The sequence below is a fragment of the Marmota monax genome, unplaced genomic scaffold, assembly GCF_021218885.2.
Source record: "Marmota monax isolate L192 unplaced genomic scaffold, Marmota_monax_Labrador192_F-V1.1 WCK01_AAM20220418_F8-fsc00027, whole genome shotgun sequence".
In the NCBI taxonomy this organism is placed as follows: Eukaryota; Metazoa; Chordata; class Mammalia; order Rodentia; family Sciuridae; genus Marmota; species Marmota monax.
Genome location: NW_026694617.1, coordinates 12,172,822 through 12,194,490, shown reverse-complemented (window position 1 = coordinate 12,194,490; position 21,669 = coordinate 12,172,822). Strand labels below are relative to the sequence as shown.

Sequence of the window (21,669 nt, the reverse complement as noted above, 5' to 3'; positions counted from 1 at the left end):
CTCCATCTTTGGCTCTTGGCTCAGGGGGAGACTAGGTTGGGAATTACTAAGCCAGATTTGGAAATAGAAAGTGAGAATTTTAACTAACATCAAGGTAGCAGGGATCATAGCACTGCTAAGATAGTGAAGTGCAGATGTCCCCTCAAACCCATGGCAGATTGGTTCCAGGACCCCCAGTGGATACCAACATCCACAGTTGCTCAAGACCCTTATATAAAATAGCATACTGTTGGTATATAACCTATGTATGCCTTCTTGTGTACTTTAAGCCTCTGGATTATTTATAATACCTAATACAATGTAAGTACTATGCAAATAGTTATTACACTTGTTGTTTAGGGAATAATGACAAGAAAAAGAAAAGGCCTATATATTCAGTACAGACAAAATTTTTTAAAATTATTTTTTGATCTGTGGTTGGTTGAATCTGAGTATATGGAACCCACAGATAGAGAAGACTTACTATATAATTGTTTCACTATGGACATCTGTTTTGTGAAGAATTTTGAACTTGTTATAGATTTATTTTTGTGTAGGGCCCCAAACCATAAAAATCCCTTTCTGGTGTATCTTTAGGTCTGAAAACATTGAAGATTGTCATAACTGCTACATAAAGTTGTCTGCAATTGGCAGGGCATAATCAAGACACATTTATTATATACAGTCAACATAGTTGAACCAAGCAGATAAAATATTCTTAACATTCTTAATGCATGCCCCCTGTCCCTACCTGGGGCTAATGAGTAATTCTACATGCCCATAAAGCCATTCAGCATACCAATTAGTGCAGGTTGATTGCAGATTCTGAAATCTGTAGAAGACTTTTCTATTGACAGAACAGCTCATTTTTTTCCTAAAATGTTTTATGTTAGCCTGATCTATAAATTCTTCAATTAATTTTCCTAAGTTTTAGTGCTACTTTTAGTTATGAATGACGTTAGGGTAAACTTTTAGAGGAAGGAACAAAATTGTTATTTTTAACCTCTAATTAACAAGAATTCTAAACACAATATTATTTTAAAGTGTTCAGCTCCAAAGATATGGAGAAGATCTGATGGCAAAACGGTTGAGATGGATACCCAGTTCACCATCAGAGCCAGAGAACTGCAGAACATCTATAAGTGCATTACACTGAGGAATCTCTCTCAAGATGAGAGAGTGGATATACTCTTAACACTTAAACATACTGTGAAGGTAGGTTTACTTTCTCTTAGTTTTGGTGTAGAGTTCAATATAAATAATAAAATTAGCCATTAGCAATATAAGTAAAGTATTTTTTGTTAAGTAATTATAAATATTTTTAATAAATGTTTATATGTATTTTATTGTATCAACAATTATGTTATTTTGATATCATTTGGGAAGGATATGGCTTGTTAATTAATATTTACCTAAAAGCTCTTAAATATATATTATACTACATAATAAAATGTAAGCAGAACTTAGTGAATATTTGAAATGTAAATGTATCTATGCAGTGCATGCAAATGTAAGCAAATAAATTGCATGAGATTAATAATTAACTCATTTCCACAAAACAGCAATTATTATCTACACTTTTGGACATTTTTCAATGAAAAGCTGTTTTTCACAGTTTTAAAGTAGTATCATATAGTATTTTTCAAATCTCTTTTTCTCATCCATTATTGACTTCTGTGTTTTAAATTCTGCTTTTAATGAAAACAAAGTTAAGGGATGGCACAGGTCAAGTTTCCTCAAGAAACCGGCTCTAGTATGGGGTTTGTGTTTAGAGGTTCACCAGAGTGCACTCAAGATCACTGGTGTGAGGCAGTATAGAAAGCAGGATAGGGCAAATGGAGTTCACCTGCAGTGAAGTCTCCACAATGACTTTAGCCAGTTTCTCTGGGAACTCTGAAGCTGGGTCGGCCCTCCAGAGTCCTGCTGAATTGAAGCAAGGGGCAGGACTTTTCACTCCCACATGGACCTTCTATTGGATGTAAGCTGACACTGGAAAAGAAGTGTGATTTTGTATGAGGCACCTCTTTCTCAGTGTGCAGTAAGACTCAGAAAGACAAGTAGCCCATGTTTTCTCTCATATGTGGAATCTAGGGGGGAAAAAGCGTAGATATGAAAGTGGAAGGAGGCTGTCAGCGAAGAGGAAGGGGACATGGGGAGTGAAGAAATAGAATAAATATGATCAAAGTACATTATATGCATTTATCAAATTGTCTCAATGAAACTGGTATTCTGTACAATTAATATGTACTAAAAATTATAATAATAAAAACAGAATTTTCACAAAGGAACTCAGTTGAGAGTTGTTGGTCCATGACTGGCCAGGAGGGGGAGTGTGAGAGCTGCAGTTCTGACTATAGCATACCCTGCACAAATTGCTGTTGATACACTTGTTTCATGTAAGTTTGGGGAATAGTTCCTCAGATCTGGATAAGCCCTTTCTTCCTGGAAAAAATTACAGGAGTGTGGTTAATGAGAACAACTGCAGCCCCTGTTGTAGCCATTGGCTTTAAGGCCACACAGATACTCTTTCCTCTGCTACCCATTTTAGATTTCCATCACTCTAGACTAGCACCCTGACTGATCTGGGTGGCCAATAACTTGGGGTGACCACACCTTCAGAGCTCTAGACTATAGGTCACTATGCTTTTCTCAGGCTAAGGAGTCTAGACTTCCATTTGTTGTCAAAATCAGGCAAGGGTATACCAAGACATGCCTACTGTCCGAGTGTCAAACATATTCTTCACTGTCCCCATTAGGGAGTAAGTGGGGCCAATTCTATTTCCATTCTCTTTGTTTCTAGGATAGAGCAGTTTCAGAGGCTTCCATATGATCTTTTCCATCAGTATATTTCTTAATCTACAGGTCAAAAGATCAAGAGTAGAGTGGTTGTGCCAACTACCAAGTATTCCATTCCAGATATGAATTCAAGGACTGGGGAATGAATGCTTAAAGTCTCTATGACCAATTAGTATCCATTGAGAGCTGGACCTGGGCCAAGTTCCCTTTTCTTTTTTGTTTCCACTTACCCCTGATTCTCAGGGGGTCCTGGGCCTTTATGTCCTGAATCCTTAGTAATTGGTCATTTGAGTCAGGATATCACCAAGAAGAAAGCATGACTGTTTTAGTTAACTTTTTTGCTGCTGTGACTAACCGATTGACCAAAACAATAGAGGAGGAAAAGTTTATTTGAAGGCTCACAATTTCAGATGTCTTAGTCCATAGAAGGCTGGCTCCATTCCTCAGGGCTCAAGATGTCAAGGTGAGGCAGAGCATCATGGTGGGAGAGTGTGGCAGAGGGAAGCAGCTCACATTAGGAAGGAGAGGGGGGGAGAGAGAGGGAGATGGAGAGGGAGAGGGAGAGGGAGAGGTAGAGGGAGAGGTAGGGAGAGAGAGAGAGAGAGAGAGAGAGAGAGAGAGAGAGAGAGAGAGAGAGTCCACTCTCTAGACAGAAAATATATACCATATAGCCATGCCCCCAAGAACCACTTCCTCCAGCCACACCCCACCTACCTCCAGTTACCACTCAGTCAATACCATCAGGGATCAATTCACTGATTGTGTTAAGATTCTCACAATCCAATCATTGTTTCTCTGAGGTATCCTCAGATGGATTCTTACTGCTAAGCACTCTAATTCTTTTGAGAAGAAACTGCACCAAGACACATGGCACTCTTAAAATACATCAAATAGCTGAGTAAATGGTTCTTATTGGGAGACAGGTTCCCATAGTATCTTGCATTTCTGCCTATGTTGAGAGAACAGGCTTTCACTGCTTTTGTTCTGGACTGCCTTTTCAAAGATCGTACGTAGTGTAGTGATCAGCCTTGATAGGTAATGCTAGTTAGGTAGAGAGGGGAATCAATAGGTGTAAAGGCAAGAAATAAACGTGACATTTGTAGAGGGCAAAAGAAAGTTAGGGAATTCAGTAGGAATCCCTACCTGACCAAATAAGGAGCAGTACTCAGTTAATTAAAAATTCCAATGATGAATTCAAAAGATAACTCATGCATATTAATGTTTCAACTTAAAATATTCAGATATACACATATATATGTATATATATATATATATATTTAACATGTAAATATATATATATATATTTAACAGTATTTTGATGGAGTATGGAACAGTATTTGATAATATGTAAATATATATATATATATATATATATATATATTTAACAGTATTTTGATGGAGGATTAAGGTAGGTGAGCATACCTTAAATTCTGACTCTATTCACTTATGATTACACAACCTTGAATAAGTTCCTTAATATTTCTGAAAATTAGTTTCATCATTAGTAAAATTAGTCACTTCAAGAATATGTATATGTGTACATATCTATCCACATATATATAGATATATACATATTGTCTCTCCTAATGGGGAGCCCTCTGTGAACAACAGGTTTTATTTTGATGACAATTACTAACACAGAATCTTAAACCTGAGTATACCTTATAACCTTCTAGGGAGCTTGAGAGAGAAAGAGATCATGAAGGAGTATGAGAATAAATAAGAGTGATGTCTAGGTCTCATCTTAGGGCAGTTAAATTAGACCCTCAAATGTGAAGACAATATCAAAACCTCCCCCAGTTCCTTCTAGGGTAAAGTACCGCTGATGCAGACTTTCAAATTAGCTTTACCAAGTAAGCGTTAAGAAGCATGAAAGAACGTTATTTTACTCCTGCTCATTGCCTTCTAACTGTATTATCTTGTTCTCCTCTGGGCAGTTGGAGGAAAGTATTTCTGTTTTACTACTTATAAGTACTGCTTTCATCCTGGAACTCTTACCTGGGCTTTCTTATTTATCTACATTCATTATTATTACTTTATAATTTGTAATCACAAACCCCTTTCCCACCTGATTGCAGTCCTCTTGTCTGCTAGCACTTACTATCATGCTGACTTGCATGGTAGACATTTCCTTGTTTTTTCTTTAGTTTTACCACCTCTGTATAAATAATATGGTTTAGTGTTGCTTATTTTTGAATTTTCTTAAATTATACTGTATTGTTTCATCTTGCTTATTTTGCTTAAAAATCACTTTGTAAGATTTAAGCATATTATTTTATAAAGCTAGAGTTCATTCATTTCCATAAGTTAGATAATATTCCATTATATAAATAAACTGTAATTTGTTTAGGCAATCATTTTGTTTACGGATGTTGCTTATTTCTAGTTTTTTGACTCCTGTGAACAATAGCCCAAGAGCATAATGACTGGGCCAATGACTATGCATATCAACTCTACTACTAGACAATGCTAATTTTTTCCCCAATTGGTTATAATAATTTCTACTTCTAGCAGTATTGTATCATTTCTCTTAAAATGTAGCCTCTGGTTTGGTTGGGTAATAAATTTGAAAACAAACAGTGATTTTTATAATTTTATATTGAATATTTTGTGTTTTGTATAGGAACATGAATGTAAACTGACCCAGGAAATCCTAGAACTGATTGATAGAGAAGTTGACCTTATGATGAGAGGAGTCAAACCTTATAACCTTGAAGGACTCAGAAAAAGAATTGCAACACTCTTTTTTCAATATATTAAAACACCTCTGTTTAATCCTGAAGTGGCAAGATACTTGAAGGTACTATATTTTTTCCCCTGTATTCCTTTTTCAGAATCCTACATGCAATATGTTAAATTGGAAGATGCTCAAATTTTGCTTTAACTCTTTTTTTTAACATATTTTATTTTATTTTTTTTTAATTTTTTATTGTTGGTTGTTCAAAACATTACAAATTTCTTGATATATCATACTTCACACTTTGATTCAAGTGGGTTATGAACTCCCATTTTTGCCCCATATACAGATTGCAGAATTACATCAGTTACACATCCATTGATTTACATATTGCCATACTAGTGTCTGTTGTATTCTGCTGCCTTTCCTATCCTCTACTATCCCCCTCCCCTCCCTCCCCTCCCCTCCCCTCTTCTCTCTTACCCCCTCTACTGTCATTCATTTCTCCCCCTTGTATTATTTTTCCCTTTCCCCTTACTTCCTCTTGTATGTACTTTTGTATAAACCTGAGGGTCTCCTTCCGTTTCCATGCAATTTTCCCTTCTCTCTCCCTTTCCCTCCCACCTCTCATCCCTGTTTAATGTTAATCTTCTTCTCATGCTCTTCGTCCCTACTCTGTTCTTAGTTACTCTCCTTATATCAAAGAAGACATTTGGCATTTGTTTTTTAGGGATTGGCTAGCTTCACTTAGCATAATCTGCTCTAATGCCATCCATTTCCCTGCAAATTCTATGATTTTGTCATTTTTTAATGCAGAGTAATACTCCATTGTGTATAAATGCCACATTTTTTTTATCCTTTCGTCTATTGAAGGGCATCTAGGTTGGTTCCACAGTCTTGCTATTGTGAATTGTGCTGCTATGAACATCGATGTAGCAGTGTCCCTGTAGCATGCTCTTTTTAGGTCTTTAGGGAATAGACCAAGAAGGGGAATAGCTGGGTCAAATGGTGGCTCCATTCCCAGCTTTCCAAGAAATCTCCATACTGCTTTCCAAATTGGCTGCACCAATTTGCAGTCCCACCAGCAATGTACAAGTGTACCCTTTTCCCCACATCCTCGCCAGCACTTGTTGTTGTTTGACTTCCTAATGGCTGCCAATCTTACTGGAGTGAGATGGTATCTTAGGGTGGTTTTGATTTGCATTTCTCTGACACCTAGAGATGGTGAGCATTTTTTCATGTACTTGTTGATTGACTACATGTATGTCCTCCTCTGAGAAGTGTCTGTTCAGGTCCTTGGCCCATTTGTTGATTGGGTTGTTTGTTCTCTTATTGTCTAATTTTTTGAGTTCTTTGTATACTCTGGATATTAGGGCTCTATCTGAAGTGTGAGGAGTAAAGATTTGTTCCCAGGATGTAGGCTCTCTATTTACCTCTCTTATTGTTTCTTTAGCTGAGAAAAAACTTTTTAGTTTGAGTAAGTCCCATTTGTTGATTCTAGTTATTAACTTTTGTGCTATGGGTGTCCTATTGAGGAATTTGGAGCCCGACCCCACAGTATATAGATCGTAGCCAACTTTTTCTTCTATCAGACGCCATGTCTCTGATTTGATATCAAGCTCCTTGATCCATTTTGAATTCACTTTTGTGCATGGCGAGAGAAAGGGATTCAGTTTCATTTTGTTGCATATGGATTTCCAGTTTTCCCAGCACCATTTGTTGAAGATGCTATCCTTCCTCCATTGCATGCTTTTAGCCCCTTTATCAAATATAAGGTAGTTGTAGTTTTGTGGATTGGTTTCTGTGTCCTCTATTCTGTACCATTGGTCCACCCTCCAGTTTTGGTACCAGTACCATGCTGTTTTTGTTACTATTGCTCTGTAGTATAGTTTGAAGTCTGGTATCGCTATACCGCCTGATTCACACTTCCTGCTTAGCATTGTTTTTGCTATTCTGGGTCTTTTATTTTTCCATATGAATTTCATGATTGCTTTCTCTATTTCTACAAGAAATGCCGTTGGGATTTTGATTGGCATTGCATTAAACCTATAGAGAACTTTTGGTAATATCACCATTTTGATGATGTTAGTTCTGCCTATCCATGAACAGGGTATATTTTTCCATCTTCTAAGATCTTCTTCTATTTCTCTCTTTAGGGTTCTGTAGTTTTCATTGTATAAGTCTTTCACCTCTTTTGTTAGGTTGATTCCCAAGTATTTTATTTTTTTTGAAGATATTGTGAATGGAGTGGTTGTCCTCATTTCCATTTCAGAGGATTTGTCGCTGATATACAGGAATGCCTTTGATTTAGGCGTGTTGATTTTATATCCTGCCACTTTGCTGAATTCATTTATTAGCTCTAATAGTTTCTTTGTAGACCCTTTTGGGTCTGCTAGGTATAGAATCATGTCATCTGCAAATAGTGATAATTTAAGTTCTTCTTTTCCTATTTTGATGCCTTTAATTTCTTTCGTCTGTCTAATTGCTCTGGCCAGTGTTTCGAGAACTATGTTGAACAGAAGTGGTGAGAGAGGGCATCCCTGTCTTGTTCCAGATTTTAGAGGGAATGCCTTCAATTTTTCTCCATTCAGAATGATGCTAGCCTGAGGCTTAGCATAGATTGCTTTTACAATATTGAGGTATGTTCCTGTTATCCCTAGTTTTTCTAGAGTTTTGAACATAAAGGGATGCTGTCCTTTGTCGAATGCTTTTTCCGCATCTATCGAGATGATCATATGGTTCTTATTTTTAAGTCTATTGATATGGTGAATAACATTTATTGATTTCCATATATTGAACCAGCCTTGCATCCCAGGGATGAATCGTACTTGGTCATGGTGCACAATTTTTTTGATATGTTTTTGTATCCGATTCGCTAGAATTTTATTGAGGATTTTTGCATCTAGGTTCATTAGAGATATTGGTCTGTAGTTTTCTGTGTTTGAAGTGTCTTTGTCTGGTTTAGGTACCAGGGTGATGTTGGCCTCGTAGAATGAATTTGGAAGTTCTCCCTCTTTTTCTATTTCCTGAAGTAGCTTGAAAAGTATTGGTATTAGTTCCTCTTTAAAGGTTTTGTAAAACTCTGCTGTATACCCATCCGGTCCTGGGCTTTTCTTAGTTGGTAGTCTTTTAATGGTTTCTTCTATTTCCTCAATTGATATTGGTCTGTTTAGGTTGTCTATATCTCCTGACTCAATCTGGGCAGATCATGTGACTTAAGAAATTTATCGATGCCTTCACTATCTTCTAATTTATTGGAGTATAAGGATTCAAAATAATTTTTGATTATCTTCTGTATATCTGAAGTGTCTGTTGTGATATTGCCTTTTTCATCCCATATGCTAGTAATTTGAGTTCTCTCTCTTCTTCTCTTCGCTAGCATGGCTAAGGGTCTGTCGATTTTGTTTATTTTTTCAAAGAACCAACTTTTAGTTTTGTCAATTTTTTCAATTGTTTCTTTTGTTTCGATTTCATTAATTTCAGCTCTGATTTTAATTATTTTTTGCCTTCTACTTCTTTTGCTGTTGTTTTGCTCTTCTTTTTCTAGGATTTTGAGATGAAGTATGAGATCATTTATTTGTTGGTTTTTTCTTTTTTTAAGGAATGAACTCCAAGCAATGAATTTTCCTCTTAGAACTGCTTTCAATGTGTCCCATAGATTTCGATATGTTGTGTCTGTGTTTTCATTAATCTCTAAGAATTTTTTAATTTCCTCCTTGATGTCTTCTATAACCCATTGATCATTCAGTAACCTATTGTTCATTCTCCAAGTGATGTATGCTTTTTAATAGCACCAATTATATTGATGTTTTTATATTAACCAAGTTTAGCTTTTAAAGAAATAACATAGCACAATTCTCTAAAACAACAGCACTTGTTTAACCAGGTGTTTAATTTCTTTAAGATTACTTGCTCAAAAACTTACACTTATAAGCAACTTACATAGACCTTCTTTATATCATTTACTTAATCCCTCTTAATTACTTAATCATATAGACTCTTATCCAGAAACACATTTTCCCTCTATTAAAACCATACCTAGAACCTTCTAGTTTTTCTTTTTCATCTGTTAACCTCCTTCTGTTCACATTTTGAAACAATACTTGTGAATTTTTGAATTTAAGCAGATTATTTCATAGACATCAACATTTTATTAGGTTTTAATTTTGAACACCTAGAAAAACTTATAAGCTTAATTTTAAAGACATCTTTTTTTTATCTATTTATCAAATTTAAATTGAGCCATTTGAATCACATGAATCAAAGATATTTGGATCCATTTTTTAAAATTTTTCATGAGCGCTCCTCATATATCTATCAATTGTCATATCATTGCATGATATATGGACATTCACACATTCAGACATACCGACATACAACACGTAACACAAATGTAACACATAACACAATAGTAAAGGCCTTGTAGCTTTCTCATGTGAAATCTCATTGCAATGTTAAAAAAAAACTCCAGTTGATCAAAAATAGAACTTATCAGAAAAACATTAACTTGTCTGTAGGATCAAAATCATGAGCTCAAAAAAAAAAAAAAATACAGAATCTAAGAAAAGGCAAAAGTCCTAGAAAAAATTGACCAGCCAGTAATTAGTAAATGCCATATAATTTACTCTTTGGTTTAATCTAGTTTGAGTTCCCATAAAAAGACACTTTTACTCTTTTTTTTTTTCTTGGGCCTCAGATCTGTCTCCTACTGAGTGCTCCAGACTTCTATTTGCATATCAACTTAAGTCCTGGCTGAGGTCTGGAAGGAACTGGGAAAACTGGAATTCTGAGCAGAAACCTCATGCCTAAGGCATTTTAACCATAAGTCACAATTTTCAGGTTTGGATGTTGGAAATTATGATAAAAGTTTAAGATACATTTTCCTACACTAGAAAAACTTGCTCACACAAAACTGAAAATAGGATCTCTACCATCAGAAGAAATTTCTTTAGGATCATTAAGCTACTTCCTTTGTTCTGAAGTTCCTAAAGTAGTATTAGTTACATTAAGTCATTTGAAAAAAATTTTAAAAGAGAACCACACACTACCATGTATATCCAAAATTAAGCTTTAAAAATTTAAGACTGTTGCTATTCAATGTTATTTCAATAAGCCAGACCAACGTTCCAATTCAACATTTTTTTCCTAAATCTTACACACTGAGGGGAACAGATACCATATCATAATTTACTATCCTTGCCCAAGTTAATGCACTGGTACACCTAGTGAAATCTTCTCAGGCTACCCAGTTCAAAATAAAACTAAATGATTGGGAGTTACTTGCCAACTTGGAAGTAGAATTCTTTTAATTTTTTTTATCCTAAGTATTTAAGTTCTCTGGCATGAATTATCTGAAATCACAAACTAAACAATTACCTAACCCCAACTTTTAACTGCAAGATTATGCAATGCTTCAAACTCATTTAGGTACCAGATTGTTACAATAAAAAATCATCTTTTAGATACACATTCAGCCAAGATCATCCCCAAGAAACAATCTATAATAACCTTTAAAATAGAGAGACCAGATAAGAGAAAAATCTCTCCAGGTTTTTAACTTCCATTTAATTATGACTCCTATCAGTGGCACCATAGATTTCCCCATGAGTGGACCAGATGTTTTCACAGAGGGGCAACTATAGGTGTAAAATCAAGGGTCTCAGTGTGACTGACTTTACTGCATTCAGTGTCCCTTCTTTTTAAGTGGACAGAGATGGAGCAATCCTTACAGTGCAGGGAAGGATGAGGAAATTCCCCAAAGCGAAAATGGCTCTGGCAGCTGCTGGGAATCCTCAGTTTCCCTTTTACTTACAGGATTAGCTCCTTTGGATAGATCCAATCCAAGGCAATCTGGCATATCTCCTAACTTTCCAGTAGAGTCAGTTTTTATCTGCCTTAGGTCTTGAAGGGGGAAGGGGGTATGTACTTTGATCGGCCCAAATTTTTCTCTTGATTCTTTTCCCTCAGTGAGTCCAAGATTTTTTCTCTTCATGGCAGATATCATAGCTAAGTCTACTTTACACTGTTGGCATAATTTAGGATTTTCCCTTAGAGCAAAGAAAATCTGAACATACAGCACCTCACACCATTTCCTTTTTTGTAAATTTTATCAAACTGTAAAATTGTATTAAAATTGATATTTTCCTCTGGTGGCCAGGTTTCTCCATCAGAGAGTTTGTATTGAGGCCAGGCCAAGAAAATGAGGCGCTTTTTCTTGAGCGTCTGAGGTTCAAATTTATCCCAATTTTTCAATACGTAGGCTAGTGGTGCACCTAGCGTATTGGAGAGAGAGAAGCTCCTGTCTGAGTGAGAAGAAAACAGGACTCAGAGAAAACTGTTCTCATTAGGGACGTCTCCTTAAGTTTGAGCTTCCTAAATGGTCCAGAAAACCCGTCTCTCACCTTGCTTTGCCAAGGGGTTTCTGGTCCCCTTTAGCAAAGTGCTAGGGTCTCAGTTTGCCCTGTGCCAGAGACCCTGGGAGGATTCAGACTTAAGGGCATTACTGCTTATCCTCCCGGCCACTAAAAACCCATTGCAAAAGAGAAACATGCGCTCTTTGTTGCCTTTGCTCTGTAGACAAAAGGAGCTGCCTAAGTGTTAAGGTTGTAAGGTAGCAGATTACCAGAGGAGTTGATTCTAAAAATGCCTCTCTAGCAGCTTAGGGAACACAACACATTTTAAACATTGGGGCGGTAAAACAGACTAAAGTTACCTATGCATCTTAGGGAACCTGGGCAGATTTTGCTAATTATCCCATGCCTTTCTCTCAGTCCTACAACCTGAATTGCTAACATTTCTGACCTGCGAAGGAAGGGGAGCATCCAGGAGGAATGGATGCGAGGTTGGGAGTGTTGCATAGCCCATACGGAGGCAAATGTGATTGGGGCTTTCCCTCAGTGCCATTCATCTACCGATCACCCTAGATACCCCTGAGGGCTGTCGGAAGGGGGCTCAAGAGAAAGGAACCTTAAGAATACGTCTGAGTGTAGCCCAGACCGGAATTCCGCAGTTGTTCCAAACTCCTTCCTCCACCTCCACGCACCCGAGGCAGATCGGGATTCGGGACACTGTGTACTCACGCCAATTGCTCTCCAGGCCCAGACAGAAAAGTTGGAAGCGGCTTTGGCAGAACCCAACATGCCTGCTCTGTATTGAACAGGTGATTGAGAGCTGCCTAGGCCGGGAAACCTCTCACCCGAGTCTTGAAGAGTGGCAGCTGCACTAATTGCATTTAAGTAGCCGTTGGGTGCCCACCTTACCCTCCAGAAAGAAAGAGAGAGAAAGATGCACCTCAAAGAGACATGGGGTGCGTGCACTTACCTCGGTGTAGAATCTCTGTCTGGGACCTCCAATATGTTACCGCTGTTGACCGGTGACGAGTCCTTGCTTCCCCAATGTTGAAGAATAACACCAAAGAAGCACGCTGAGGCAAGGTCAGAGTAGAAATTAGAAGTTTATTAAAGGACAGCAGAAAAGACTTCTCCCGGAGGAAGAAGGGGACCCAAGAGGTGGAATCCTGCTTTAACTCTTTATTTGGAATCTAGTGGAAGATCTTTTTATTGGTGAAATTTCCTTTGAATGATTAGTATGTTGATAAACTATACTTACTCATTTAACTTCTATGCCTGTGATTATAGCCTTGAATTTTTCTCAAAATGACTAAACTAATGTTCCAGTTGAGTATTGCATTATGTTGAATTCATCTAATATCTCACACCTCGATGCTTTACACACACTGCTGTTTCCACCCAGAATGCTCTGCTATTTTATTTCATCAACCAAATCCTACTTATGTTTAGAGACTCAACTCTCATTCGTGTCCTCTCCTTCATGGAAGAGTTAAACTTTTCATTTCTTAGATTGCATGTTGCACCTTATTTAACTTCCCTAAAATACTTAACACATAGCTATACTGATTAGTGAACAGACCCCTATAGATATTCTGAGGAAAATCCAAATGTAAATTGTGTTTGAATTAAATTGTGTTCTCCAACTCTGGCATTCTTTGGTTTCTGGGGGATTTTGTGGTCCTACGCCAAGATAAGTGCCTTATTGCTTTCATACTGTGCAAAATCATTTAAAACACTTTCAGTAAATTGGGATTAAGGGGAGGGGATTGCCAAAGAATTATACATTGTGTTTTATTTCAATTATTATTTTTAAAGTTATAATTTAAGGAGCAGACTAAATATTTTAGCTTTTTGACAAAACAGAATCCCAATATTTAGACAAAACCTTTAGAAGAATATAATTTATTCTAGAACCTTAATTATATTGTTAAAAGCATATTAAATTATAATGGAAGTCCAAGAGAAAAGTTGCTCATTGTATTATTTCCATCAGTGGTTCATTTGTTCAAGTTAACTTCTAGTCTTTCTCTATAGACTAATGCAGTTCATACATATTCATAAAAACCTTAGTGGGAATTTTGTATTCTGCACTTCCCATATTATTTTATTCATGTTTTAAATTTACCTTTGGCAAAGTTTACTCTTTTTGGTGAATTCTGACAAATGTGTTAAGTCATGTAACTAACAGTACAGTCTAGGTAATATTTCTGTCACCAGAGAGAATTTCTTTTATGCTGCTCTTTGTAGTCAGCACTTTCCTGACCCCCCAACCCTTGGCAAACACTGACTGACCTGCACTTTATTTCCATAATTTGATCTATTCCATAATGTCATCTAAGTGAAATCATGCTATCATGGAATTGTATGCAGTCTTTTGAGACTAACTCTTTGGATTAGCATATTGCTTTTGAGATTCACCCATGCTATTGAGTGTATAGTAGTCCCTTGCTATGACTGAGCAATTATCTTATTGTCTGGATACACATAAGCTTCACTTTTATCCTTTTATCTCTACAGGAAATTTTGAGTTTAGAGTTGGGGCTTTTATGAATAAAAACCTATAAACATGTGATTATAAGTTTGAGGGTAATACCCCAAAGAGAATAAAATCATAGCATTTGCAGGTAAATGGATGGAGTTAGAGAAGATAATGCTAAGTGAAGTTAGCCAATCCCCCAAACCAAATGCTGAATGTTTTCTTTGATATAAGGAGGCCAATTCATAGTGGGATAGTAAGGGGGAGCATGGGAGGAATAGATGAACTGTAGATAGGGCAGAAGGGTTGGAGGGGAAGGGAAAGGGCATGGGGTTATTAATGATAGTGGAATGTGATGATCATTATTATCCAAAGTACATGCATGAAGACATGAATTGGTGTGAATATACTTTGTGTACAGCCGGAGATATGAAAAATTATGCTCTATGTGTAATAAGAATTGTAATGCATTCCACTGTCATATACATAAAAAAAGTTTTGAGGTAAGTGGGTTGGGATTACATTTTCTCATTTTTAAATGCTACTGGGAGTAGCATTGTTGAGCCACCTGGTAAATGCACATTTACATTTATAATAGACTGCTAAACTTTTTTTCCAAACTAGTAGTTCAAGGTTGAATTCTCAAATGCTGTATGTGTGGGAGTTCCAGTTACTTCACATCCTTATCAATACATGTATATCAGTTTTTAATTTTGAGAATTCTAACAGATTTTGTAGTGGTGTCTTATATATTTTAATTTTTATTCCCTTAATAGCTAATGATAAGTATAAAAGTAATGATAATAATATTGAACATCTTTTCATATCCATTTTGCCATACATAGACCTTTTTGGTGATATGTCTGCACATATCTTTTGCCATCTTTCTTCTTTTTTATGGTTATTTTCTCATTATTAAATTTTGAGAATTTACAAAATATATTCTGTATATAAGTTCTTTGTCAGAAATATGAATTGAAAATATCTCTTTCTGTGTGTCTTCATTCTTCTAGTAGTGTCTTTAATAGAGAAGTTTTTACAATAAGGCTCAATTTATTCATTTAAAAAATGGATCTTGCTTTTGGTTTAGTATTTAAGAAATCTTTGCCTAATGTCAAAGTCCACAGGAATTTTCTTCTCTTTTTTATTTTATAATTTTGTCATTTTAAGTTTTTACAATTAGGGCTCTCATCCATTCTCAAATATTATTTATAAGGTATGAAGGATTACTTAAGGCTATTTTCTTCTTTTGTTTTGTGAATTGCCCCCCCCCCCTTTAAAGACAGTTCTATAATGAATTGTCTTGGCACCTTTGTCAAATATAATTGATCACTTTCTTTCACTTCTGGCCAAGATGAAGTAAGTTGGAGTTATATGACTAAAATGGAAAAAGGAGAATCCATGTTTTTTAAGACACCAGGCAATGGAAGAGTGTGGTTCTTAGGAGACAGGAAACAAATGAAGCAGCCTTACAGTTGTCTTATTTTACTGCCCTGAAAAACTGTCCATGCTACAATACAAAGAGAGAGGATTCCCTGGGTTGAAGAGAGAGATCAAGACTCTTATTAGTCCCTGAGATTAACACCACTGAAATTTGTAGGACACAGGGCTATAAGTGACAGAACGGCACAGATAATGAACCCTGGAGATGCCTTTTATCTAGTTAAAGAGTGCCTCTTCAATTCCTGATTTCTTGATAATGGTCTTGCTTTTGATCTCTGGTTGTTTGAGTAAGGGATCAATACTGAATTTACCAAATATATTTTTCTTGCATTAATGGAAATTTCTTCCTCATATTATACTATTTTGTTCCTCATCGACCCTTCCTCAGTTTGATTTCCTACTCTTGAATCCCTTGAGACAATCAGCATTAATAACCTGGAGTGCAATCTTTCCTGCCTTACTCAATGCTCATGCAAACAGCAGTTGAAGCTGTGATTGAATTCAGTAACATAGGAGCACCTTAGATCATCTTTGAGCACCTGAAATAGCTGCTTCAATCTTGAATTTAAACCAATATATTTAATTCCACAAGAGTAACTCATGCTAGTTTTATCTATTTATATTTAACCTTATTCAAGTACAAAGTTTTTTTTTTTTTTTTTTACATTTTCTGTATGCCTGGTAATATGTAAAGCACAGAAGATATAATGATGGTTCACCGGGATCTGAGGGTACAATTGTAGAGCAGGAAGCAAAGTTATAACCACATACTATAGAATCTGAGGAGAGATTCTCCAAAGATCATGTCTTGGAAAAGAGAAGCTGAGTTTTTGGGAAATCAGTATTTCTTTTGTTGTTTTCTGTTCCTGTGGAAAGTTCTGAGAAGGAGTTAGAGTTGCAAGTACTGATTGGTCATTTGGATAACATTTAAATCCACTGGAGTAGAAAGTATAGCAAAATTGGGGATTTGTTTTTTATCCTCAAACAGCGTAAAAATAAAATTTGGAAAGATATGTGTGCCTCATAGGTAGGAACAGTTAAAATAGCGGGAAAGGACAACTGTTTTAGAGTGAAAAGGGAAGCAGATACACTATGCAATAATCAAATAATTCTATGGTCTGTTACCACAATACTATAGAATATGCTCATAAAAATATTCTAATTTATCCTAAAAATGACATACCTGACTGACTACATTATGTTCTGTATGCTTTAATTTTAAACAAAGGAAATTAAAACATTTTAGAAAGAATTCTATCAAACAAAATTAAGACAAACTTCTTCCCCAAGTGAGGTAAACTTAGAAATTATGCCAAAAATGAAGTTCTCATACCTTCAAAAGAAATACTTTGTGTACAATCAGTGTCTTGAAAAATTTTGCTCTATATGTGTAATATGAAATAAATTGGATTCTGCCATCATGTATAACAAATTAGAATAAATTAAAAAAATTTTAAAAAGTCAAAATGATCATTCTAAATAACTTCTATCAAGTAAATTCAACCTATAACCCATTTAATTTTTAATCCAATTTAAAATTACTGTTTGGCTCATGCCTTTGTGAAAATATTCATTAAAACAAAGGATTTAAGATTTTTTCCTACTATCTAGGGAAAATCTTCAGATAATCTTTGCTGCTTCTATTTTTTGGGGATACATCCTTTTATATCTCAAACTACATGCTAGGATTAAAAAAATGTTACTGACTTTAAAGAAGAGTGGCTCCTTGTACATTTTTAGTTTGCTTAGTGGAACAAGAATTTGTAGAAATACCACTAATCCTCTGCCCCCATCCCCAAATTATGTAGCTTAGTTTAATTAAAAGTTTTCTGCCATCATAAGCCTAATAGGGTTAAGTTGTCGTCTTATACAGTTTCAGGGTGGTAGAGAAAATTTTCTCATGGTTTCACAATGGTCTATCATTCCTAACTGGCTTTCATGAGCTGACTAATATAATGTCTAGTTTAATTCCTAAGAGGAAGGAAAATAATATTAAGTGAATAGATCTCAGAATAAGAACCCAGAAATATTGTCTTTGAGTTATTTGATTATATGTCGAGATCACTTTTCTTTCCTCCAGAGCAATTAACTATCTTTTTAATGTACATATTGTTATCTCCAAAAAATTATTAGGCAGCGGACAATGACATTCTCAAAGAATATTACTCTTCAGGAAGATGGACCATTTGGGAAAAGTAAAGCAGACTAGAAGGGAAGGTACAGAAACAGATGATCAGAACAAAGTAAATCATAAGAATGGATTATGTGGTCAATACTATAAATTTACCTTGAGTAAGAGAAAAAAGACACAAGTGAACATTGATGCCTGTTTCCTTCTTTATTAACATATTTTAAGGGCTGGTGATGTAACTCAGTGGTAGAGTACTTGCCTAGCATGTGTGAGGCACTGGGTTCTATCCCCAGCACTGACAACACAAAACAACAAAAATATATTTTTCAAAGTTTCATATATTAAATGCCAACTATGTTGCTGCTTAATCTTTCTTCTCACGGAGGCCAAAAATATGGATGTACCATAGATTAGGAAAGACTGGCTTACATAAGTAAGTCTTTGTTCAGTCTGGGTTGAAAGTGTTCTAATTCCCTTTCTTCCTCCCTCTTCCTTCCTTCCTTCATGGTACTTTGGCCCATAAAGAACAATTGGGTTGAATCTTCTAAGATGGAATTACTTCCTGCCCACAGCTTTAGATATGGAGTTTCAAATATTGAAAATTAATCATTAACTAATTCGAATTCATTTTTTAAATTCATGAAATGAGAAGAATAATTGGCATAGTGAGCTTTCATTTATATGCGAGACTGGCTATTTTGCCTATAGAAATAATTAAGTAAAATAGAATAAAAATATAAACTCTTTTCAAATAAGTGCTGAAAGACTCTGCCCACTATTTTTTTTCCTGTCAATTAATTTTCTAGTGATTTGCCACATGTTTCTAGGGGTTAATGAATGATACAGGGTATCATTCATATTTTGGCAGGGTAAATAAATTTTGTATAGATTATGGAATTTAAATTTTGTATAGATAGCAAGTTCAGGAGAAATGACTTTTTAAATTAGCCAATTTGTAACTCACTCTAAACATTAGTGCACAGTGCTTCTGATGAGTGTTTGGCCTGATTTTCGCACCTTCCCTTTTCTTTTTCTTTTCCTGCTCTTTAGGTCCCTCAAGACCCACTGAAATTTTACAAGAAGATTTACTTTTGCCGCAATTGCCAGCTCTATTTGCCTTCTACGGAATTTGCCATCTCATCCACTTCGAAGCACATATACAGATGTCGCCACTGCACTAACCTCCAGAATGAGGCTAAACAACGAGAAGCATTTTTGAAGTACAAGTGTTTACTTCAGCGGCTGTACTCTTCAGAGGCGGATTATGAAGATGACTCTCAAATTGCTTTCTTGATGCAGGTATGGTCCATATGGGGTGCCATACCTGGCTGAAATGAGTCCGTCAAGGATGATGTCTTGACAGGAAGTGGTTGCAGTTGAACGTGTGCTTGGGTGTGAAATACCACCCCCCTGTTTTCCTAATGTGGACAGTGATTCCAGCCCTGAGTTGTAGGCGTAGACATGTTCTTGGTATGTAAGTACTGTGCTTTGCCCTGGAGATGCACTAGTGACCAGACCCTCCATCCTGGAAAAGATAGACATTAAAAAGTAGGACAAGTCCTTGTAACAGCAGATGACAGTGTGATGAGGAGAAGTGTGGAGACCATGCAGGATTTAGAAAGGGAACTTAAGCTGATTTGTGGGCCAGAAAAGGCTTCCTTGAAGATATGACCTACAGGATGAGACAGAAGAATGAGTGGGAATGAGTCTGGTGACCATGACAAACAAAGTGTCACAGGCTCAAGAGCATTGTTCAGGAAGACCCAGGGCCAGAGGTGGCACTGTGCTGTGGCAGCAGAGATGGCAGGCATATTATGGGCATCTGATTTTTAGATGAGGGAAATATAATACACTTAGTGCTGTTGGGGGAAATGCAGGAGAGAGAGAGAGAGAGAGAGAGAGAGAGAGAGAGAGAGGGAGAGAGAGATATGGAGAGAGAGAGATATGGAGAGAGAGAGATATGGAGAGAGAGAGAGATATGAAAGACACAGGGCCGGATGTTGGAGGCAGCAAAACAAATTTGAACTCTGCTTCAACAGCTGTGTCTTGACATGCTACTTAACTTGTATGCTCCTCAACCTACTTGCCTGCAAAATGGGGATATTCGTAGTACCTACTCCTAGAGCTATTGCAATGATTAAAAGAATTAGTAGAGGATAAGGCAGTGAATTGTTTAAATAAGATGAATGAGTGGAAAAAAAAATGATTATGATGTCCAACACGGCTTGTAGATTTCCCTCTGTTAGGACGAGGATCATCTCCTCTCTTGAATTTAAGGGAGGAAATATCTGTAACGTATTCTGATTCTGGCCAATGAAAGATATCTCTAGAAGGGACAGTGAAAGAGCACAAGAGGAAGGAAGGTGGGGTGTGACTAGGTAAGTGGGAACCTGGTGTAGTAGAGTGAAATAATTAGGAAACAATAGAAGATCCCTCTGGCTCTCTCAGAAGTCCCAGGAAATAGAGGTGTGGCAAACACAGGTGGTTTATAGTGCTGTCAAGGTGAGTCCTGTGTGAGGCAGCTGTTCCAATCAGAGTCCTGTTCCTACTTGTCCTGTTCCTACTTGTTCCTACTTGAGACAGGCATAGGTTAAGAAGCCTCATTTTCCAAAAATGGTGTGAAGCCCTTGCTTCGCTCAGAGGTGGTGTCCTTTTGCTAGGCCTTTCTTGGCTCTAAAAAACAACGCTTTAAGCAATGCATTTCAATGGATTTGTCAAGATTCTCTTCACAGTTCCTTTTGAAATGCATTCTAGATGATACTAAGTAATAATTGGGTATTATTTTCACTGTTTAGTCTACCCCAAAATGAGAAGATATCTCTTCAGTTTTAAAACATATAATAACTTTGGACTTTTCCAAGAGTAAGGAATGGGCAATGAAGAGGAGAAGGGAGCTGTGAGGCCAGCTCTTATGCTTTTCTCTGCCTTCCCTGGAGCAGAAACTATGGGCAATTATAATATCCAATTACAAATATTCCTATATTTAAAGCAAGTTTAATTTTTAAAATATTCATTAATAGAAACATTAAGATAGCAAAAGGCACATAAATATTCCTTATGAGACTCTTTAGGCACTCTTCTATTGTGCTATTGTATACATTAGCACTTGGGATGGGTGTTTGTGGTCTCCCAGTTTATTCTATTTTGTTCCAAAGGGGGAAAAATTATCATTTATGCAATATGCAGAAGCCCTTGACAGACACTATAATAGAGGCTGTTCCGGAAAAGTGGGCTTGTGTAGCTTCTTTTCAGGCATTGCTGGGGACTGGGGCAGAATTGAAAGAGCCCCCCATTCTGGTAGTAGGTTGCAAGACTACTGGGAGCTAGGCACACCACTGTGGTGTGTGATGGGTAGGGCAGTGGAGACCTGGAAAGCACTTCTGTGGAAGTCCTGGGGTGGGGGCTGCTTACACAGGGGCAGAAACACACTTTTGGGGCTGTTACTCATGTTAAAAGGTGTGGTCATTATGTGAATCAATTGAGAAAAGGATATTGTTGATGGAAAATAAATAAGCAGGGTATTTCTGAAGCCAAAGATCTTGACTAGTTCATAAAACTGTCAGTGTTAGAGAGGTTTTAAAACAAATACATCTTGAAAATTAAAATTGTAAAAAGAAAAAAAATGCTGTTTTCATTGTAGACATGGACTTTCCAAAAATCTTACTTTCCTATTTTCATTTTCGATTCATATGGGAATATCATGCCAGGTCAAAATAGGTTAATTCTGTTGATATGACAGTGATCCTTAACTAGAAAGGGAGGAGAGATGATTCATGAAAAGAATTTTTTTGTGAAAATCCAAAAGTTTCTTGCTAGA

At 36.5% G+C, this 21,669-nt stretch overlaps 1 protein-coding gene across 3 annotated transcripts in view; it reads left to right on the top strand.

The window, feature by feature from the left end:
• Positions 1-21,669, top strand: part of Iqub (IQ motif and ubiquitin domain containing) — an 81,493-nt gene that overhangs the window by 49,244 nt on the left and 10,580 nt on the right. For all 3 annotated transcript variants that reach the window (XM_046422460.2, XM_046422461.2, XM_046422459.2), the window contains 3 exons: positions 1,024-1,194; positions 5,399-5,575; positions 18,903-19,151. In XM_046422460.2, coding sequence (XP_046278416.1) covers positions 1,024-1,194; positions 5,399-5,575; positions 18,903-19,151 — 597 coding nt within the window. The remainder of the gene's footprint in view (positions 1-1,023; positions 1,195-5,398; positions 5,576-18,902; positions 19,152-21,669) is intronic.